The 18,723-nt window shown below is 57.4% G+C and overlaps 1 protein-coding gene across 3 annotated transcripts in view; it reads right to left on the bottom strand.

Moving 5' to 3' along the window:
• Positions 1 to 18,723, bottom strand: part of CPNE5 (copine 5) — an 87,844-nt gene that overhangs the window by 67,940 nt on the left and 1,181 nt on the right. For all 3 annotated transcript variants that reach the window (XM_012746908.2, XM_012746909.2, XM_020286965.2), the window contains exons 2-3: positions 5,428 to 5,468; positions 4,520 to 4,566 (exon numbers count right to left, since the gene is read on the bottom strand). In XM_012746908.2, coding sequence (XP_012602362.1) covers positions 4,520 to 4,566; positions 5,428 to 5,468 — 88 coding nt within the window. The remainder of the gene's footprint in view (positions 1 to 4,519; positions 4,567 to 5,427; positions 5,469 to 18,723) is intronic.

The following is an 18,723-nucleotide window of genomic DNA, read 5'->3' as shown; positions in this document are numbered from 1 at the left end:
TCTGGGACTCTCCCCGCCGGGCCCTCCTGCCTTCCCCAGGACACGCAGAAGGCCCTGGCAGGCATTGATGCAAATAGTGCACGATTTTCCAGGCTAAAATTACATTTTGAGTCAATTCTCATAAAATGTGGTGACAGATTTAGGTGCTGGGAAGATGGAGCTTTTTCAGAAGGCATAAAATTGACCTAAACGGTTAAAACCAGCTGAAACCAGGCGGCCGGGGCCACGAGAGCAGCTTTCATCCTTCCCGGATAAGCTGGTCTGCAGCCTTGTGCGAAACCACGGCTGGCGGCGCCTGGAGAAACTGCTGTGCCTGCACCTGACCCCGATCACAGCGTCATTATCTCTCGGCCAAGACGCTGGTAACGGAGGGGCCATCCGCTCCTGAAGGGCAAAGGACTAGCAGCTGCAGTGGAGGGAACCAGCTCCTATTTATTCGCAAGTGCAGTCTTCCCTCCCCGGGGTAGCTCCGTAGAGACTGATCTGGATCTATCTATCTTTCTTTTTTTAGAGACAGGGTCTCACTATGTTGCCCAGGTTGGTCTCGAACTCCTGGGCCTCAAGAGATCCTCCTACCTCTGCCTTCTGAGTAGCTGGGATTTTTCTTTAAATTCTCCATTCCTGGTGTTTTCCTCTGTGGGTCACACCGAACCAGGAAAGGAAATAGGGCCCCCTCCCATTCTCAGTATACTTAAGTGCACCTTCCCCTCTCTAGAAATAGCTTGAAGCCCATGCCCAAGGGGCAGCCATGTGGCTGAGCTCGGTCACTTTCATCCTGAGTCCAGGCATGGGTCCTGACCAGCTCTCGTAAACAGGGTCAGCCCCCTTGATCTCTAGGAACCCTCATGCTCTGACATTCTGACCCCATGACTCCAGTGGTCCTCAGCCTGACAACCACGAACCCCCTTTTGCTGGCTCTTCCTGTCTCTTGCCAGCCTCACACTCTAAAAGCCAGCCATGCTCATCTGCTCGCTGTCTGTGCTGGACGGTCTCCATTTGCCCCTCTGGTTCCACTCCCAGCCTTGTCCACACTGCTCCGTGCCCAGGGAGGCTGACCCAAGTGGATTATATCAATGGTCCCTGGCCACAGGTCTCCTGGTGAGATTCCACCAACAGGAGGCATCGGCAGGAGATGAGAGGGTGGGAAGAGAGTAAAGTTGCTGGGTTGGCTGTGTCCCTTCACTGGGGCCCCTGCTTTTATCTGGAAGCCCCCTTGGGGCTCCAGAAACCCCCTCCTCCCTTACCCAGGCCTGGAGCAGTGATGGCTTCCTGCTGTTACCCGCCATGATTCAACATCCCTCACTGGTTTCCTGAAACTCCACTCACGCCTCATTACGTCCCTCGACAACGCAGGAGCTAGGCTGCCCTGTCCCCCAGCCTCCCTCTGCGCCTGCGCGCATGCCGCCATCTTGCCGCTGGGCCCTTGTGCTGTGTCTGCAAGCTCCACTGAAACCCCGCGTGACTCGGCTGCGCCCCGCGGACACCCCACTGCTCTGGGGTCAGCACCCTCTTTCCGTAACCTGAGGCCAGCCCTGCCCCTCTCTGTGGAACGGGGAGCCGGGGCCAGATGACGCCTGAAGTGCCTTCCGACCCTCGGCCCCACCGAGCACCCGTTAGGCAGATGGCTTGTGTTTAGATTCAAATTCCATTAAAAAAAATCCAAATGACCCGTCAAAACGCTTTAGCTGAACGTGGCCTTCTGGCTGTAACTCTCCCTTTCGTAAACTCCCATTTTATTCCATCCTCACTTCCCTTCTTGCCGTTTCCGGTGAGGACTGTTCACGCGGCGCCCCTTCCGGGCCGCGAACCCCTCTCTCTGACTCGCACCCGTGGGGAAGCTCGTTCCTCGGACCCCGCTCCCCGCCCCGCGGCGGGCACGCTGCCCCGCACTTCATACCGCTCCGCGCTGCAAATGCCCACTGATGCGGGGAGCCACCATTAAGACCCAAACCCCTCGCGTGCCGCCTCACAATGAGTGCCATCGCCGAGCGCCGTGCTCCCGGCACTTCCGCTCCGCCATTGTGCTTCACCCACAGGCCTCAAGGCAGGGGCGACCCAGACGACAGGTGTGGACACAGGTGCAGACAGGTCACGGAACTTGCTCCAGGCCCCACCGCCAGAGACGGCCGGAGCCTGGAGCCCACACAGGTGCACCCAGGCCAAGTCCACCGCCGTCCTGCGCCCACCCGCGGTGGGTACGCTCCGCACCAGGAAGCGGCTCGGCCAATCGGGGACCCCAACCAAATGGAGGCGAGTCTCAATTACAGCACGCAGTCAGCGGCTTGCGCGGCGCCCCTCTGAAGAGGCCCTCCCAGACTTCCCTTAATGAATCACCCAGACATCAGCACGTTCCTGGTTTCTATGAAGCGCAGCCAAAAGGCCTCAAAAGTAATTAGTTCGCTTAAGTAGGCTAAACGTTCCCCTAGCAATCTGCTTTACGCGTTAATTGTTTTAGAGTCTTGGAGAGGGTGAAGAAGTAAACTTTCGCCCAGCCCCTGTGGAAATAGTCTCACGTGTTAGATGGATGAAATTCGCCCCCTTCAGCTTCTCGGTGGGGGTGGAGCCGGGCGGGGCGTCCCAGCCAGTCCACCCACCAGGCAGGCAGGTTCGTGAAATGAAGTCTGAGTCACCTGGGAGGGCCTCTCCGCCAGGCCGGCTCCCAGCATTGGTCATCTTGTGCACTGTCTCCCTTCCTGCCCCTTCCCCTGAACCCTGGGCACAGGCCTGCGTCCTCTTAGCCACTGGGGCGTCCCTCTCTTGGTGGAGGGAGACCCCACACAGGTCGCCACCTGCAGCCCACAGCCTCCCTCCCAGTGTGGGTGGAGATGGGCACAGGGTGAGGCTGCCAAGGCCAACAGGGCCACAGCCTCCCGCAAACCCCTGGTCCCATTGTTGCACCTCTTCTCATTGCCAGGCCCAGGCTCAATCTCCAGCCAGCTGGGGCCGCTCTGAAGGCCACGGACGGCAGCTTCAGCCCCGAGGCCCAGCGGGGTCCCCCCACTCCCCACCACGGAAGGGACAACAGTCTTTCCCCCAGACTTCAGTTTCTCCTTGCTCAGCCAGACTCTCTTCTCCAAGAGAAAGGAGATACAGCCTTTGCTGTTCAAACAGGAGCCAAGGGCTACCAGGACCCCTCATCCTGAGCCTGCCCCCCACCCCCGCTTTCCTGACTGCACCTGGAAACCCTGCCCGGGGAGCTCAGGAGCTCAGCGAGGGAGGCCGGGGCAGAGGTCCGGATGGACGCAACAGCCGGCACGCCCTTGCCAGCCTCTGCAGGGCCAGCTCCCTCTCCTAATCCTTTTATTCCTTAACAACCTACTTAACCATTCCTTAACAACCATTTATTAAGCACCTACTGTGTGCTGGGCACTATTCTCAGTGCTCAGAATGTAGCAGTAAATAAAGCTGATGAAAATCCCGGCCCTCAGGGAGTGACACGTGACAGCAAGATGAATAAATAAACCAGAGCACAGTGGATGGTGAACAGTGACACAGAGAAAATGAAAAGCCAGGAAGGGGAGTTGGAGGGCTGGGAGAGGTTGGAATGTTAGATTGGGTGGCGGGGAGGCCTCCCCAGGCTGATGTCTGAGTCAAGGTCTGACGGCAGTGGTGGAAGAGCCACATGGGCATGTGGGAAAAGAGTATTCCTGGAAGAAGGAACAGCCAGTGCAAAAGCCCTGAGGCTAGAATGGAGAGCTGGGTGGGCCGAGCAGTGGGAGGTCACAGTATGTGGGGCCTGGGGGGTCATCCCAGGGACCGTGGTTTTGTAGAGCTACTGGAGGGCTCTGAGCAGAGGAGGGACAGAACTTGACTTGGGTTTTAACAGGAAGCCCCTGGCTGCAGGGTGGGGAACAGACTGAGGGGCTCCAGGAGGCCCCATTCACCTGCAAATGGCTTCTTGGGAGTGGGCCTTTCAAGTCTGCCCTTCCTCCTACAGGGACAAAGGGCACAGGGAGTGGGAGTGGGAGTGTGGGCAAGGGGAATGAGAGAAGGCTGGAAAGTGGCCATGCTGGGATGAGGTGGGTTTGGAAGCCAGGCTAAGGCGTTGGAACTCAGTTCAAAGCAGAGGGAGCCGTCGCAGGTTTCTGCACAGGAAACCACCTAACTGAAGCCCTGCTCGCCTCAGTCAGAAATCACGGGAAGGAAGGCTGCGGTGGACAAGACATGGTGCTAGAAGCTATACGTGTGCCCATGGCCACCAGACAAGGAGGTCTTAACAGGCCTGGGGTTCCTCTGTCTCCACCTGAGACTGGGCTCCCCAAGGGCAGGGCTGTGTCTCCCCTCAGACTGGGGCTCCCTGAGGGCAGGAGCCATCTCTTCCCCCTTCAGTCCGTCCCTATAACAGCAGAGACAATATCCACCTTTGCACACCTTGGTAGCCTTAAGCGGAGCTAAGTGCTGCAGTAAGACACACGACAGGGAGCTCACTCCAGAGTTAGAGGTGGACAGACAGACAGACAGGCAGACAGATAGTCAGGGACAGGCTGGAGTTTCTGGCATGGGGAGGGGCTGTACCTACCTCCCGCCACTGCTTGTTCTCCATGCCTTGGGTGTACATGACGCACACTGCGGGGAGAGGAGAAAAGTGGGTTAACACCCAGGCCAAGAGGAAGGTGGAGGCCCCAGGTGAGAGGGTCCTGGGTAGGCAGGTGCCTCAGAGACTCCAGCCTGGGTGGCACTGCTGGGCCTGGGTGGGGTGGATGATAGGGTGTCTCCCAAGGTGGCCGGGGTCGTGGTGAGTGGGTCTACGGGTCTGGCCCCCAAGGGTTCTAGATGCATCAATTCCCAGTAGTGGGCTTGGAGAAGGGGGCCCAGAGCACAGGTGTGTCCAGAAGGGGCACCCTCTGGGAGGAGGGTCGGGGCCATTCACTTCTAGGCCAGAGCAAGGGTCTCAAGTGTGAAGTAGGATGGAGGACAGGGTGGCAGAGATGTGACAGGGACAGCCTGGGAAACCCCCACTGTTCCTATATAGCCAAAAGCAGTCTCATGAGGCCTATTATTATCATCAGCCCCACTTTACTGATGGGGAAACTGAGGCTTAGAGGAAGCCAAAGACCTGTCCAAGGTCACACACTTGGGTGGCACTGCTCCAGGCTAAAACCCTGGACTCCAAAATCAGTGCTCGTCCTCCCCAGACCACAGCCAATCACAGCTCTTAAATGTAGGGGTTTCCCTGGGACTGAGACCGTCTGGCCCCAGACACCCCAACCTGCTCCGTCGTGTTGAGGCTTCCCAAGTGTGGGAGCTGGGAAGGGTCACCCCCCAGTTCTCTCTGTCCAGACACTACTGGTGAGCATGAAGCAGGCTCGACGCTCTTGGAACAGAGAGCCTGCGTCTAGTTAGTGCTCAGCAAGGGTTCGCTGCTATGATTAGTCATGACGTTGTTGCTGTCGTCATCACTGTGTTTATTCTCAGAGCAGGACTTACGTGGGTCAGACTTGGAAAACATGTCTTTGTCCAGGAGGTTCCTGAAAGGGGAGAGAGGAGGGTTAGCAAGAGGTGACCTGGGGGTCTGGGCGGTATTGGATCTGGGGCTGCATCTGGCCCGGCCTCAGGCGAAACAGGAAGAGAAGGCGGCTCCTTCCCCAAGCTTCCATTAAACCCCATTAATAGCCTGGCACTGGGCGAGCCCCCTCCCTAAGGTGTGCGGGCTCCCCACGGCCCACCCACACCATCGCCACACCCCGGGTGGGTGCCCTGCCACCCTGGATCCCACAGCTGCTCACTCTCGTGCCAAATCCTAAACTGCTTAATGTCTTAGCCCTTTCTAGAAACTCTCCTTTGATCACTTCTCTGTCTCTCAATAATAATAATAATAAAATAAAAGCAGGCAATCAAAACTCATCCATCCAGTCTCCCATTCTCTCAAGACTCTACTCACAGCCAGTTTATTCGATGGTCTCATCTGTGCTGGCGGATTAATGAATCATACATCCTAGGCATAAGCAGACCCGTTTGAACAGGGTCCTTCCGTGGCCAAGGCCAGACCTGACACACGGCCCTGACGCTCTGACTGGAGACGCTGCAGCAAGAGGACGGGCACAACACTTGAGGACAGAAAGGTCTCGGAACAGGTGCTAGGCGCTCCGGCCCGGCCTCCGTGCAGTAAAGCTTCACTCACTGAACCCCAGTGGCGGGTCGGGCAGCGCTAAATGTTGTGCGATTCTTAGCTCCCAATCCTCAGGCTGCCCTGCGAGGTGGGTATTGGGCAGGTATTGTCCCATCTTACAGATGTGGAAGTGGAGGCGTGGGGCGAGCAGGCAGGCTGCATCCTATGCATCTGGGATCCCTCATTCCACAGTGCTCTGATGCCATCAGGAAGCAACTGAGCCTGGCGGAAACTCGGTTTCAGACTGGGAAGTGATTCAACCTCTCTGAGCCTCCAACTGTACATGGAGCAGTCGTAGCAGCGCTGAAGGCTGCTGCCCGCCCCATCTCCCAGCCCCCCAGTTCCCGCACACACCACGGCTTCTCCTGCAGGCGCTTCTCCCCCCGGGGCTTTCTCTGGCAGGCTGACTGCAAGTGCCAGCGTCCCTGCTCCCAGGGGCCGCACTGAACCAAAGACGGGGAGGGGCTGGGCGATAACTACTGGCTGCCTCGCTCCCCCAGGGCACAGCTGTGCCCTACAAAGCCTCCCAGAGGTCCCCGAGGGACCGCGCCCAGGGCCTACCCGGAAACCTGCTCATTAAGGCACCTGTGCTGGCTCAGTCTCCCCTTCCCTGCCGCCGGAGCAGCTGCCGGAGCCCTCCTGCCGTGTGGCAGCTCCCGACTCCCACCTTTACTGCCCTAAGGTCTCCGCTCTCTTCCCAGCCCGCTCAGCCTTGTCCCCCTCCCTCCCAGATGTCCCAAGGGGTCTTTTGCCTCCCCCCCCCCCCCGTCCCACTCAGGTCCCGTGCCCCCTGAACCACTTTTCCCAGAGAAGAGAAGCAACCAACACCTGACAGCCAGCTCCAACGCTCAGAGCCGGACAGGGCCCTCGGGATCATGTTCCCCTTCTCCTGGGTGACGGGGAAACAGAGGTCCGGGAGGGGCAGGGAGCAGCCTGCCTTGCAGCAAGCAGAGTGGGGCCAGCAAGGTCTAGAAGGAGGCCTTAGCCTGAGTCCTGTCACCACAGCCCTCAGCAGGGACAGCCTGTCGGGCAACTTGGCCCCACAGTGAGCGAACCCCACTGCCATGCCCCCACCGTGAGGTGGGAGCCAAAGACCAACAGACAGAGGCCGCAGCAGCAGCCTGGGGCCAACACGCAGTGTCCCCTGATGCCTGGGGAGGCCCCAGGTCATGTTCACAGGTCACCCCGCTCCAGTTGCTGGCAGATACCCAGCAATGCCCCAGAGGGGAGTCCCAGACGGCTCCTGGGGAACGTCCGCCCTTCCCCACAGTCTGCACATCCAGGGCCCTGTCCCCACAGGCAGCCACCCCAGCTAGCCTTCACCCCCCAGCCAGCCCCAGCGGCCCCTCCACGGGACCAGATCTGCGCCCAGCCAGCGGTTACTTTGGAAACCATCTGATAACCTCGCAGCGCACAGCGGTCGCGCAGCGCACAGCAGTGCGTGGGACGCAGCGGTGCCCAGGCGGCTCTGAGCAGGGGCCGCAGGGGCCACTGTGAGATGGCACTCGCACACACAGCCACCGCACCGCGGCCGCTGACTCCTACCTCGCCTGGCCTCCCATCCTGGAGTGCACTGGGTTTGGGGTCAGGGACACCTGTCTTGATTTAAACAAAGGACACAATGCCTTAACGTCAAAGTTGGCAAGTGACAAAGTGGGGGTGGGGCGGGGGGGGGTCTGTCCTCGAGTCTAACGAAATTCTGTGACTACATAAACTCCTAGAACGGACAAGCTGGAAAGGACCTCAGCGCTCCACTTCCCAACTCCTTCGCAAATCCAGAACGTGAGACTCAGAGAGACTCTGAGACCTGGGGGTCCAGGTCTCCTCCAAGTTTGGGTCTAGAACTCTGGTTCCGTCATGTCTCGGCCAGTGAGAAAGAGAGCCTGGATTTCATCCTAGGCATGCGTGTGCGTGTGTGTGTGTGTGTGTGTGTGTGTGCACGCGAGAGAGGGGCCTTGTCTTCCTGGTACTGCCCGCTTCCCAGCCCAGCCACAGGCACACAGCTCGACTACAAAACGGGATCCAGCCACCTGGTTTCTGTGACTCCCTGCCCAGGGACCTCAGGACCCAAACTGAGTCCGGGGATAGGCATCACCCTGGCGACCAGCACCCAAGGTAAACGCAAACCCTTCTCCTCCTGTATGCTGAAATCATTCTTATCATCCTTCCAGACCATTCCTACGCTTCTTGCTCGATTTTGCCATTCCTGGACGCTGACTGACAACCATTTCCTCCCCTCTCTCCTGGGCTCCCTCTGGCCTGAAGCGTGCAGCCGTTGACCCACTGGACAGCACCCAGCACGCCCCGGGCTGCAACAGCACGGGCGTCTGTCTCTCACGCCGGCCGTGTGCTCCTGCCACCTCTGCCGCAGGCCAGCCTAGCCCCTGACCGAGAGCAGTGGCCTGCCACCGTGGAGGAAGAAAGCTCAAAGGAAGGGCCAGACGGGTGAGCAGAGCTCTCGTCTCCCCGCCTGGATGCTGCGTGGTCACTCTCGGGGAGGGCCCATTTCCTCTTAGCGGTGGCGTGGGATGGTTAAGGGCATGGACTCTGCAGTCAGACAAGCTGTGTTCACCTCTCAGCTCGGGGCAGGTGACTTGCCTTCCTCGTGCCTCAGTTTCCTCATCTGTAAAGTGGGGCTAAAAATGGTTCAGGGCTGCTGTGGGGATTAGACATGTGGAGCACGTGGAACCTAGTCCAGCTCGGCGGTGAGTCCGTCATTGTCGGCCTGGTGTTAGCAGAGTGGTCACTCTCCTCGTAGATGCTTCTTGTGATGAGGGCAGCACAAGCCACCTCCGCCCCTGCTGGTCCAGGTAAGCCCACCCCAAGGCACACTCCCAGCGCGCCCTTCTGCAGTGCTGTTCACTCCCCAGCTCCTCCTCAGCCTCCCTCCCTTCCCCCATCTCAGCCTGGAGGACCCTCTGCCCCTCACCCACGTCCCTCCCCTTGTCCACACTTGCCCCAACCATCCCCCACCCCAGATGCCTGTCCCGACAGACTGGGCCTTCTCCCGCGGCCTTGAAATGGGGCGTCAGCCCAGGAACCAAGGGCCTCACACTTCCTGGGGCTCGCCCCAGCCCTGGTGTAAAAAGGCAGGTTCGTGGGCCCCGTCCCGGAGTCTGGTTTTGTAGGTCTGAAGCAGGGCCCCAGAAGCCCTGTGTAAACAGGCGCCCACCTGTCCCTGCATGTGTCTCTGATGGCAGCTGTCCCAAAGCACATGTTAGACACCTTAGGGCCTCGGCTTCTGCCACTGCAAATCAAAGACAACAATAGACACAGGTGCGGCACCTGCAGGCTCTCAAGCTAAAGCACCTTCCCAGCGATCCTCCCCCTGAACCCGGGGACTCCCAGGCTCAGGCACAGGAGTGACCTGCCCACGGGCACACACCCAGCAGAAGCCTGGGCGAGGAAGCCGTGTCTTCCGCCCAAAGAAGGGCGGAGCCGTGACAGTGCAGATGAGCCCTGACCACAAGTGCTTTTCCTCCACCTTCTGTCTTTGCAGAGCTCAAAGGGAAATTTTTTCCAATAGACAAAATGTATTTTTTCCCCAAAAGAACACACAACCCTTCCGCCGTCTGCACAGCAGCCTGGAGCTTGGCTTCTTTTGTTCCTTAAATCAAGGCCAGGGAAACAGAGCCCAGTGCCCTTCTCCCCCTGCTCGTCCTCAAGGAAGCATTTCCGACAGGGTGGCAGCGAGAAAACAACCCCTCACCCCTGGGCTCTGCGGTCACAAGTCTCCAAGGGCCAGCAAGGGGAGAAAGCGCTGGAGAGGAGGGGTGAGGGCCCCGGCGGGTGCTAAGGGAGGGCCTTCGGGTGCCACCTCCCATCTGACATGCTTAAGAAAGGGGCGACAGCCCCGACCTGGGGGAGCCCCAGGCTGAGGGGAGACACGGCCCTGTCCCCAGGCTGCGCTGAGGCGCCAGGTGCACTGACTGTCACACATTCCTTGTCTCTAGACAAAGCCCATAAGCGCTTCGACCTTGGCAGAGACTGTGGCCGCAGCACAGAAAGAGCCACATGTCCCTGGACCAGGGTCCTTAATGAGGGTCAGGGACTCTGGAACGGCAAGCAGCATATAGCGTGGGGGCACACATACATGGAGGCGCTCTTTTGCAGAGCTTTCATCAGATTCCCAAGGAAATTCATGAGGCGAAAAGGTGGTTTATCTTCTTCCCAACAACCTGCCCTAATCATCCCTCCAACCTGGGGCGAAAGGGGGGGTGCTGAGAGCACAACTTGGAGTTTCAGTTCTGCCCCTTACCGGCTGTGTGGCCTCAGGCAAGTGACTTAACTTCTCTGTGCTTCAGTACCCCCATCTGTAAAGAAGGGGGCAATAATCGTCCCCCCCCAGGGGTTTTTTGAGATTAACAGAGTTCATACATGCAGAGCAGTGAGAAAGCATCTGGCACATAGTAAGCTGCAGTTCATCTGTGCCTGGCACACAGTAAGCGCTCAATAAGGCCTGTGGAGAATGAAGATGGCTCCGAGGAGCGCCCCACCCTCTCCCTGCCCCTCGCTGTGCAGGCTGGCGGTGGCAGGACCAGAGGATGTGCCCTGGCCTGCCACCACCCCCCCAGTCTGGCTGTGCCGCCTCCTCAAGGGGAGACTGAGGCCGGCGAGCCAAGGTCAGGTGGAAACGGGAGTCCTGACGGCCGCAGACAGCCCTGGACCTTCGGGGCCGCCAGCACCCCCCCCTGCTCCATGGGGGGACCCAACACCACACCTCTGGGAAGTGGGGTGGGCGAGGGATGGCACAGGTCGGGGACACAGTTGGTGCGGCTCCTGGGCCACAGCTGGGAGATGGGGTGCCCCGGCTGGTCAGGGAGTGTGCTAAGACCCGATCCCTGGAGCTCGAGCTCATCCGGAGGTGCCCCGGGGGCGCCTGCGTTGCCAAAAGTGGGGGGCTCCCACGGCCCCCCGGGCAGCAGTGCTCGACCCTTGCTGCTCCCAGCGGGACTGGAGAGGGAACTGGAGGGGTTCCCAGCTCCCTGCCCAGCTCCGCTGACAGGCAGGAGTCACCCAGGAGGGCAGGGAGGGAGCTGGGGAGGAGGGCCCTGGCGCCCAGCCCTGGTGCCCACCCACCGCCCGTCAGATCCCTGTGCACTGTCCCCTGCGAGCCACCTCACCCGGGTCTAAGAAGCGATTTCCGCATGGCTTAAGGAGCACTCCTTCCTGGGGCCACTTGCACTGGTGTCACCAGTCACTGCAGTAATCGTCTCCCACGCTGAGTGGCCAAGGGGTGGGAGCAGGAGCTCGGATGAGAAAGCGTCCAAGCTGGAAGCAGCCACACGGCCACACGGTAAACTCTGGGACCCGGGACAAGCTACTCCACTTCAGCCCCTCACCTCTGCACGGGTCGCACACCTGCCTTGGGGAGTTGTGACGCCAACAGCTTAAACAGACATGCAGAAAGTGTGCTCGGTGCTTCTCCTTCCCTATGTCCCTCCGGTCCCATCCATCACGCCTTAAAGGTTTCTACTTCAAAATCTCCTCCCAAACCGTCCACTCCTCCCCAGCCGCCACCACACCGTCACCTGACACCTGCAGGCTGCGGTGGCCTCCTGCCCAGCAACGTGCCTCAGTGCCTCATGTCCCCACCGCTCACCAGTCCATTCTCTTCACCACAACCAGAGAATTTTCTTTAAAAGGTCAATCAGAAGTCCTATGTAACACCTGCCACCCAACAGATGTTAAAATAATAAATCAAATGCCTCTGCACAGCCCGCAGGCCGTGATCTGCACCCCACATTTTCTCTCTGACCTCATCCTCCCCTGCTCCCCCTTTTCTCACCCTGTCCCAGCCACACTGGTCTCCCTGCAGTTTCTCAAGCATACCAAGGTCTTTTCTACCACAGGGCCTTTGCACTTGCTGTTCTCCCTACCTCAATCACCCTTCCTCCAGATCTTCCCTCAGCTCAGCTCAGCCTGCCTGCCCTGTCTAAAACATACCCAATAGCCACAGACTTATTCACGGAGCACTGATCCCGATCAGACATTATTTGCTTAATCAAAAACTGTGCACATTTGTTTATATTCCATCCCCACCCACACCGCACGTGAGTTCTATGGGGGGAGAGGGTTTGCCTGTCTGTTTCACCCGTATGTCCCCAGCACTTAGAACTGAGCCTGGCAAAGACAAGGCTCTCGATGGCAAATGAAGGTCAATGTCAATTATCGGATGAATGAGTGTGTCGCTAGTGTTCAGTTATTGGAAGCTATTATCATGATCAAGCTTGCTTAGCGCACTGCAGTTTATATGCAACTTCACAGATTCGGTCTCTTGTGTCCTCCTAACTATCCTGGAGGGTGTGGACAGGACCAGTATTTTCCACCCCCTTACAGGTGGAGAGACTCAAGTTGGACACCTTCGATGACCTGGCCCAGACCTCGGAGAAGCAAGCCAGAAACTGCAGTGAGGTTCAGTGTCGCGCCTAGGTGTCTGCCATACCCAAAGGCCTAAAGCTGTCCTAGCGGCGCCTTCAGGTGCTGTCCCAGGCCAGCAGAACAGATGTCACGGGATGGAAGCAACTTGCAGCGATGTGAAATCACACTAGGCTTTTTCTTTTCTTGGCTGGCAAACTGGCAGAAAGAGAAGCAATCAGGGGTCCAGCCAGGCTGCACTTGGAGATCAGTCCCCAGTCACCTGTCCACCGACTACAGGACAGTCTGAGGAGCCAGTCTTCAGAGGTGCCACCCCTCTCCAGCCCCAGGGAGCTCAGGCGGCCTCCTTGCAAAGCCTCCTGTGGCAATGCCAGGCTGCCCATCCACAGCAAGCATTCCCCATGCTCTTCCTGCTAACAGAATCCACACTAGTTCAGAGCTGATGAAGACCCCCTGAAGTCAGGGAAGGTGGGCCGTTGGCCCTAGTCTAGGGCTGGGCATGGGACCCAGCTTTGGCCACTGAAATACACATGGAAGTTTGCTGCAAGATTTTGGGAGGGAATGTGTGTTCTTCAAATAGAACATTTCAACGAGAAGACTTTGGCACTACGCCTAGCTTCCTGTCATTGGATGTGGCTGTGATATCTGAAGCACAGGCAGCTATTTTGTGCCAATGAGGCCTACCATTTAGATGACAGCAAAGTAGAAAGAGAGCTGGATCCTTGATGGCAAAATGAGCTAATCTACCTCCAGATTCATTGTGACCTGAGAAAATAAATGTATTTCACGTTTAAAGCCACTATCAGTCACAGCCAAACATTCCTAACCGAACCCGACTCCTCTGTGTCCCAGAGCTTTCCAGCCTCATTCCTCTGTCTCCTGTCTACCCTTTCTTCCCAACAGAAGGTCACCTCTAGTGGTGGCCTTGAGTCTGAGCAGGGAGGCCCGTGACGTAGGAGAAGGGGGTTAGTAAGCTACCACACGTGGTCTGGATGCCATGGAATGCTGGCTTCCATCCTGTGACGCCCTCTGGCTCCTGCTCCCTGGGGATTTCCCCAGACCTGGGTCTGCCTCTCAGGATCATAGGCGTCCCTCAGCACGGAAGGCCTCTCCCATCGCCGGGGAGAGACGCCTCCCTCTGGGTCACACCTACCATAGTTAGTACCCAGGCCTCCACCATGAACCCCTCAACCCCCAACCTCAAGAAGCCCTCGAGGCCTTGAAGTCTGGCGGAACTGGATTTGGACTCTCGTCTACAAATGTACTAGCTGTGTAAGCTTGGGCAGGTCCCTTAACCTCTGTGAGCCCCAACTTCCTAATTAGCAAAAAGGGCCAATTCTATCCTTCTCACAGGACTGTTGTGAGGTTAAAAGATACGGTAGTTGTGGCAGGCAGACACATAAGATGGCCTTCAAGACTCCCGGCCCTGGTGTGCACGCCTGTATAATCCCCTCCCCCTGAGCGTGGGTGGGACCTGGATAGGGTGGGACCGCCACTCGTGTGATTAGGTCATGATACATGGCACAAGGATCAGATGCTCGCTGCTGTGCTCACAGTTGCTTTACCTAAGACTCTGCCGTGGCAGCCTGGGGAAAGATTGTCCCAGGGCTCTGAAGAAGCACGCCGCCGTGCTGTGCAGGGGCCACACGGCGAGCGCCTAGGGGCGGCCTACAGGAGGTGAGAGTCACCCTGGGCTAACAGCCAGCAAGAAAACAGGAATTTCTCTGCCAAAACCCAGTGATCTTGGAAGAGGACCCCGAGCCGGGGATGAGATCACAGCGCGGCTGACACCTTGATTCCAGCCTAGGGAGACCCTGAGCAGAGGAGCCAGTCCATGCTGTTCCTGGACTTCTGACCTATACAGACTGGGAAATAATAAATGGCTGTTGTTCTAAGCTATAGGTCTGTGGTAATTTGTTGCAGAGCAACCCAAAACTAACATAATGATCCTAGTTTGAACCATACGAAAGTGCTATTTGAATAGGTTAAAAACAATTGAGTACAGGCAATTGCACACGGTTCAGCCTAATACAGATGTAAATACTTATTGCATGCCCTGGCATGTAGTAAGCACTCAATAAATGCCACTGTTAGTGTTCCCCTGGCTCCACCACACTGAGTACCTTGGCACATTGAATGGTTAAATGGACCTCTTTTCTAGCACTAGATTTGACATGTCCCCAGGCCCCCCTTCCCCAGAGCTACCCTCCCCCTGCCTGTCAGGAGGCAAGGCCCAGAGCAGGTTCACACCCCCTCTGAGAGGCCCAGGCACACTGCTCCTGAGCTGGGCCGCCTCTCAGGCCCCAGGGCAGCGAAATGCCAATCTGCAATCTGAACAGACAGCAGAGAACAGTATCTCCGAGGCAGAGGCGACAGCTGCCCAAGGGCCCCATACCAGCTAGCAGGAGAGAGCAGCTGTTTGCGACATTCCAACAGGGCTAAGAGATCAGGCTGCCTCCGGACTATCCCCTCCCCATCTTCCCTGGGTCCCTGGGTCTCAGCAGGCCACACTGTGGGACTGTGCATGGCTTCTCCAGCAGGACCCTGGCCCCTGCAAAGGTTTCCTGTTATGTAAAGATGCAAATCATTCACTCTGTTGCCCACGCTAGAGTGCCATGGTGTCAGCCTAGCTCACAGCAACCTCCAACTCCTGGGCTCAAGCAATCCTCCTGCCTCAGCCTCCCGAGCTGGGACTACAGGCATGCGCCACGGTGCCCAGCTAATTTTTTTTTCTATATATATTAGTTGGCCAATTAATTTCTTTCTATTTATAGTAGAGATGGGGTCTTGCTCTTGCTCAGGCTGGTTTCAAACTCCTGACCTTGAGCAATCCGCCCGCCTCGGCCTCCCAGAGAGTTAGGATTATAGGCATGGGCCACCCGGCCCGGCCAGTATAGGATCTTTAAAGTCACATTTTCTTTTCCTTTTTTTTTGCCACAGGGTCTTGCTCTGTTGCCCAGGCTAGAGTGCAATGACACAATCACAGCTCACTACAGCCTCAGACTCGTGGGCTCAAGTGATCCTCTTGCCTCAGCCTCCCCAGTTGCTAGGACTACAGGGATGAGCCACTATGCACATCTAATTTTTTAAATTTTTCATAGAGATGGAGTATTACTATTTTGCCCAGGCTGGTCTCGAACTCCTGGCCTCAAGTGATCCTCCCAACTCAGCCTCCCAAAGTGCTGGGATTACCGGTGTGATACTCTGCCTGGCTGAAAGTCCTATTTTCTACAATGTCTGCTGGCATCGACTTCCACAAACCACCTGCCTTACCCACTCCCAAAACAACCTCTAAGAATCTCTAACTAGATCAGATCTCCAGGATCCACACAAACCCTGGGACCCAGGTATAAACACAGATCTTTATTTACTTCCATGTGTCAAATAATCGACATCAATCACTGTTCAAGAATTAATCCATTTAATCCGCACACCTGGGAAGGATTACGCTTGCTTTACAGATGAGGAAACGGAAGCACAGACAGCTTCAGTAGTTTACCTGTGGTCACAGGAACAGAGCTGGGATTTGAACCCAAGGAGACAGGTGCCAGAGGTCACAGTCCTACCCGTTGTGCCAGACAACCCAAGGCTTTCTAAACTTCAGCCCTTAGTTTACCAAAATTGGTCAAAATAATTGTCTGGGAGCGGACTACAGACTAGCCTCAGATACACCCCACCTGGAGCAGGGGCCTGAGCCCGTCTGTCCACAGCGTTGTCTGCCTTCAGCAGACCTGGCGGGTCCCCAGGGTGGCCCTGTGCTCTGGCTCAGACATGCCCCTGCATCAGGCAGCTTTGCTCGGTGAGGAGCGCCTAGGGCAGGCATGGGAGGGGCCTCCCGGCCGCAGGAGCAGGGGGTGGTAGGAGCAGAGGGAGAAGGAAGCAGAGGCAGAAGGGAGCAGACGGGGAAGGGAAACTGGTATTCCTGGGAGCCAGAGGTGGCAACTTAATCTTCCCTGAAGCAACGGCCCGCACTCCAGCTGTTCATCCTGAAACGCCCTAGACTTCTCACCCCGACCCCCTCTGCCTGCCCTACTGTTCCCTGCCCACCAGCAGGGACACCTGGATGCTCAGGGCAGGGGCAGCCCATGGCCTCCTCTCCTGGGGCTCGGTCAGCTCTGACCACAGGGTGTAGGAGAGAGGGACTTGACTCCTTTTAACTGGGGACCATGCAGTGAAGAATATGCCAGAGAAAGCCACTCTGTGTACCTCTCTCTCCTCCCCATTCTCCTCCTGTTCTTCTCTCTCTGTTCTAGAACCTGAATACCGTGTTTCCCTGGAAATAAGACCTACCCATAAAATAAGCCCTAGCAGGATTTCTAAGCTTTGCGCAATAGAAGCCCGCCCCTGAAAGTAAGACCTAGTGGTGGGCGTGGCTACGCAGCGCATCTGCACAACCCCTGCATTTCGCCATCACGGAGCGCAGTAAAGAAGACGAGCAGCCCCTCTCATCTGCCCCATGAGAGCTCTATGGCTCGACATCAGAGACTGGAGCCAATGGTTCTAAAGGAAATAGAGTCGCAAGAAATTCAGGATGGAATTCAGGGTTTGGAGAGTTATGATGATGATCCAGAAGAAGACAACTTAACTCTATTTGAATAAATGTAGACTGTTGTACCGTACTTAAAGAAAATAACGCATCCCCTGAAAATAAACCCTAGGGTGTCTTCTTGAGGAAAAATAAATATAAGACCCTGCCTTATTTTCGGGGAAAGAGGGTAGTTGCACCTGGTTGCAGCTAAGACCTTGATCTACAATTTCCAGCCACCCAGATTGTTTCCTCTCCTCCACCCTCTTCCAAGTGACTCCTCCCTCCTCATCCCTCCCCATGAAAACCCACTTCTGCACCCTCTGGGTTTCTGGAGAGCAGGAGGAGCAGGGCCCAGGTCAGACCCTGCTCAGGCTGATGGGTCACGTCCCCCGCAAGGGAAGGGATGCCAGGGTGGGCCCAGAGCCACATCTCCCAGGCGCTCAGATGCATCCCAAGCTACTTCAAGAGGTTTGAGTCCTTTGGACACACCTACTTCCAGAGAGCAAGTGAGAGGGACCAAGTGCTACTGCCGTAGGGTAGTTACTTAGTGAGCACCTACTGTGTGCCAGGCAAGTGCGAAGTAGTATGCTAGGGCTTCACGATCCTCACCGCTGCCAGGCACTGTTCTAGGCACGTGGGCTACCTGGGCTAACAGGTTTCTCCGTGAGTACATGTTGCTTATTGCTTGTGCTTGACAAAAGGGGAAAACTGAGGCTTCCAGTGTGCTCCAAGTGCTGAAGCAGAGGCTCCTTTTCAAGAAGCCTGACTCCAAAACCAGTGTCACCTGCCCTGGCTCCTTGTCTCTCCCCTGGAGTAGAGGGTCTGTGGGTCTGATTCCGGGTGGGAGGCCCTGCCCTGGAATGCTCTGAGGGAGGAGGGATGGAGTCTACACACCTGAGATGGCCTAAGAGGTTTAGTCCTCAGTATAGGAGTAACCCATGGCCCAGGCTGAGTACCCCTGGAAGGGCCCAGGGGACAGAGAAGACAGTAAATTGAACTGGGCGTCTCATGAGAGGATGCCTGGAAGTGGGGAGCATGCGGCCAGGCCTTTCAGGATAGGGGGACAGGAACTGACGCTGAAAGAGGAGGGAAACGTGGACGGGGACGGGCTGTTCGGAGGCGTGGGGGTGGGGAGGATGCGCGATTCTGAAGCGGACAGGTGTGATGGAAGGCTGGGAGGAGCTCCGGGAGCAGGCTGTGAGGAGGGAGGGCGGGCTGTGTCAGCTGCTGATGGCTGAGGTGAGGCTGGAGCTAATGAGCCATCAGGAGCCCCCAGCAGGGCAACACAAGATGCAAATGGCGCTTGGAGATGGTTCTGACGGCACACGGGGCTGGGGAACTATCGCAGGAGCCCCGGCAGGGCCTGGCTGGGGGCAGCTCCGCTCCACACACCAGACCTACTCCCACTCACCCACGAGTCTTCCAGAGAAAGTGCCCCTGAACCCCTCTCTCTTGCACGCCCCTGCCCAGCCTCTCTACCCCAATGCCCCAACTCTGTGATGCAGGGCTGGGGGGCAACGAGGTCACCCTGCATGAAGCGACTGACCAATGAGTGGTTTGGAAGAGGATGGGGTGGGCGACTGGAACAAGGGCCGGTCAGGGCTCCACACATGCTGTCAGTTATTTGGGGACGGGAGCATGGCATCTCTGGGGGAACCTCAAGGGGCATGCCTGGACACAGCGCCCCTCACAGTCCCAGCAAGGCGGG

The sequence above is a fragment of the Microcebus murinus genome, chromosome 5 (assembly GCF_040939455.1).
Source record: "Microcebus murinus isolate Inina chromosome 5, M.murinus_Inina_mat1.0, whole genome shotgun sequence".
NCBI classification, from domain to species: Eukaryota; Metazoa; Chordata; class Mammalia; order Primates; family Cheirogaleidae; genus Microcebus; species Microcebus murinus.
The sequence above is the reverse complement of the archived record's forward strand: the minus strand, read 5'-3'. Positions and strand labels throughout refer to the sequence as shown.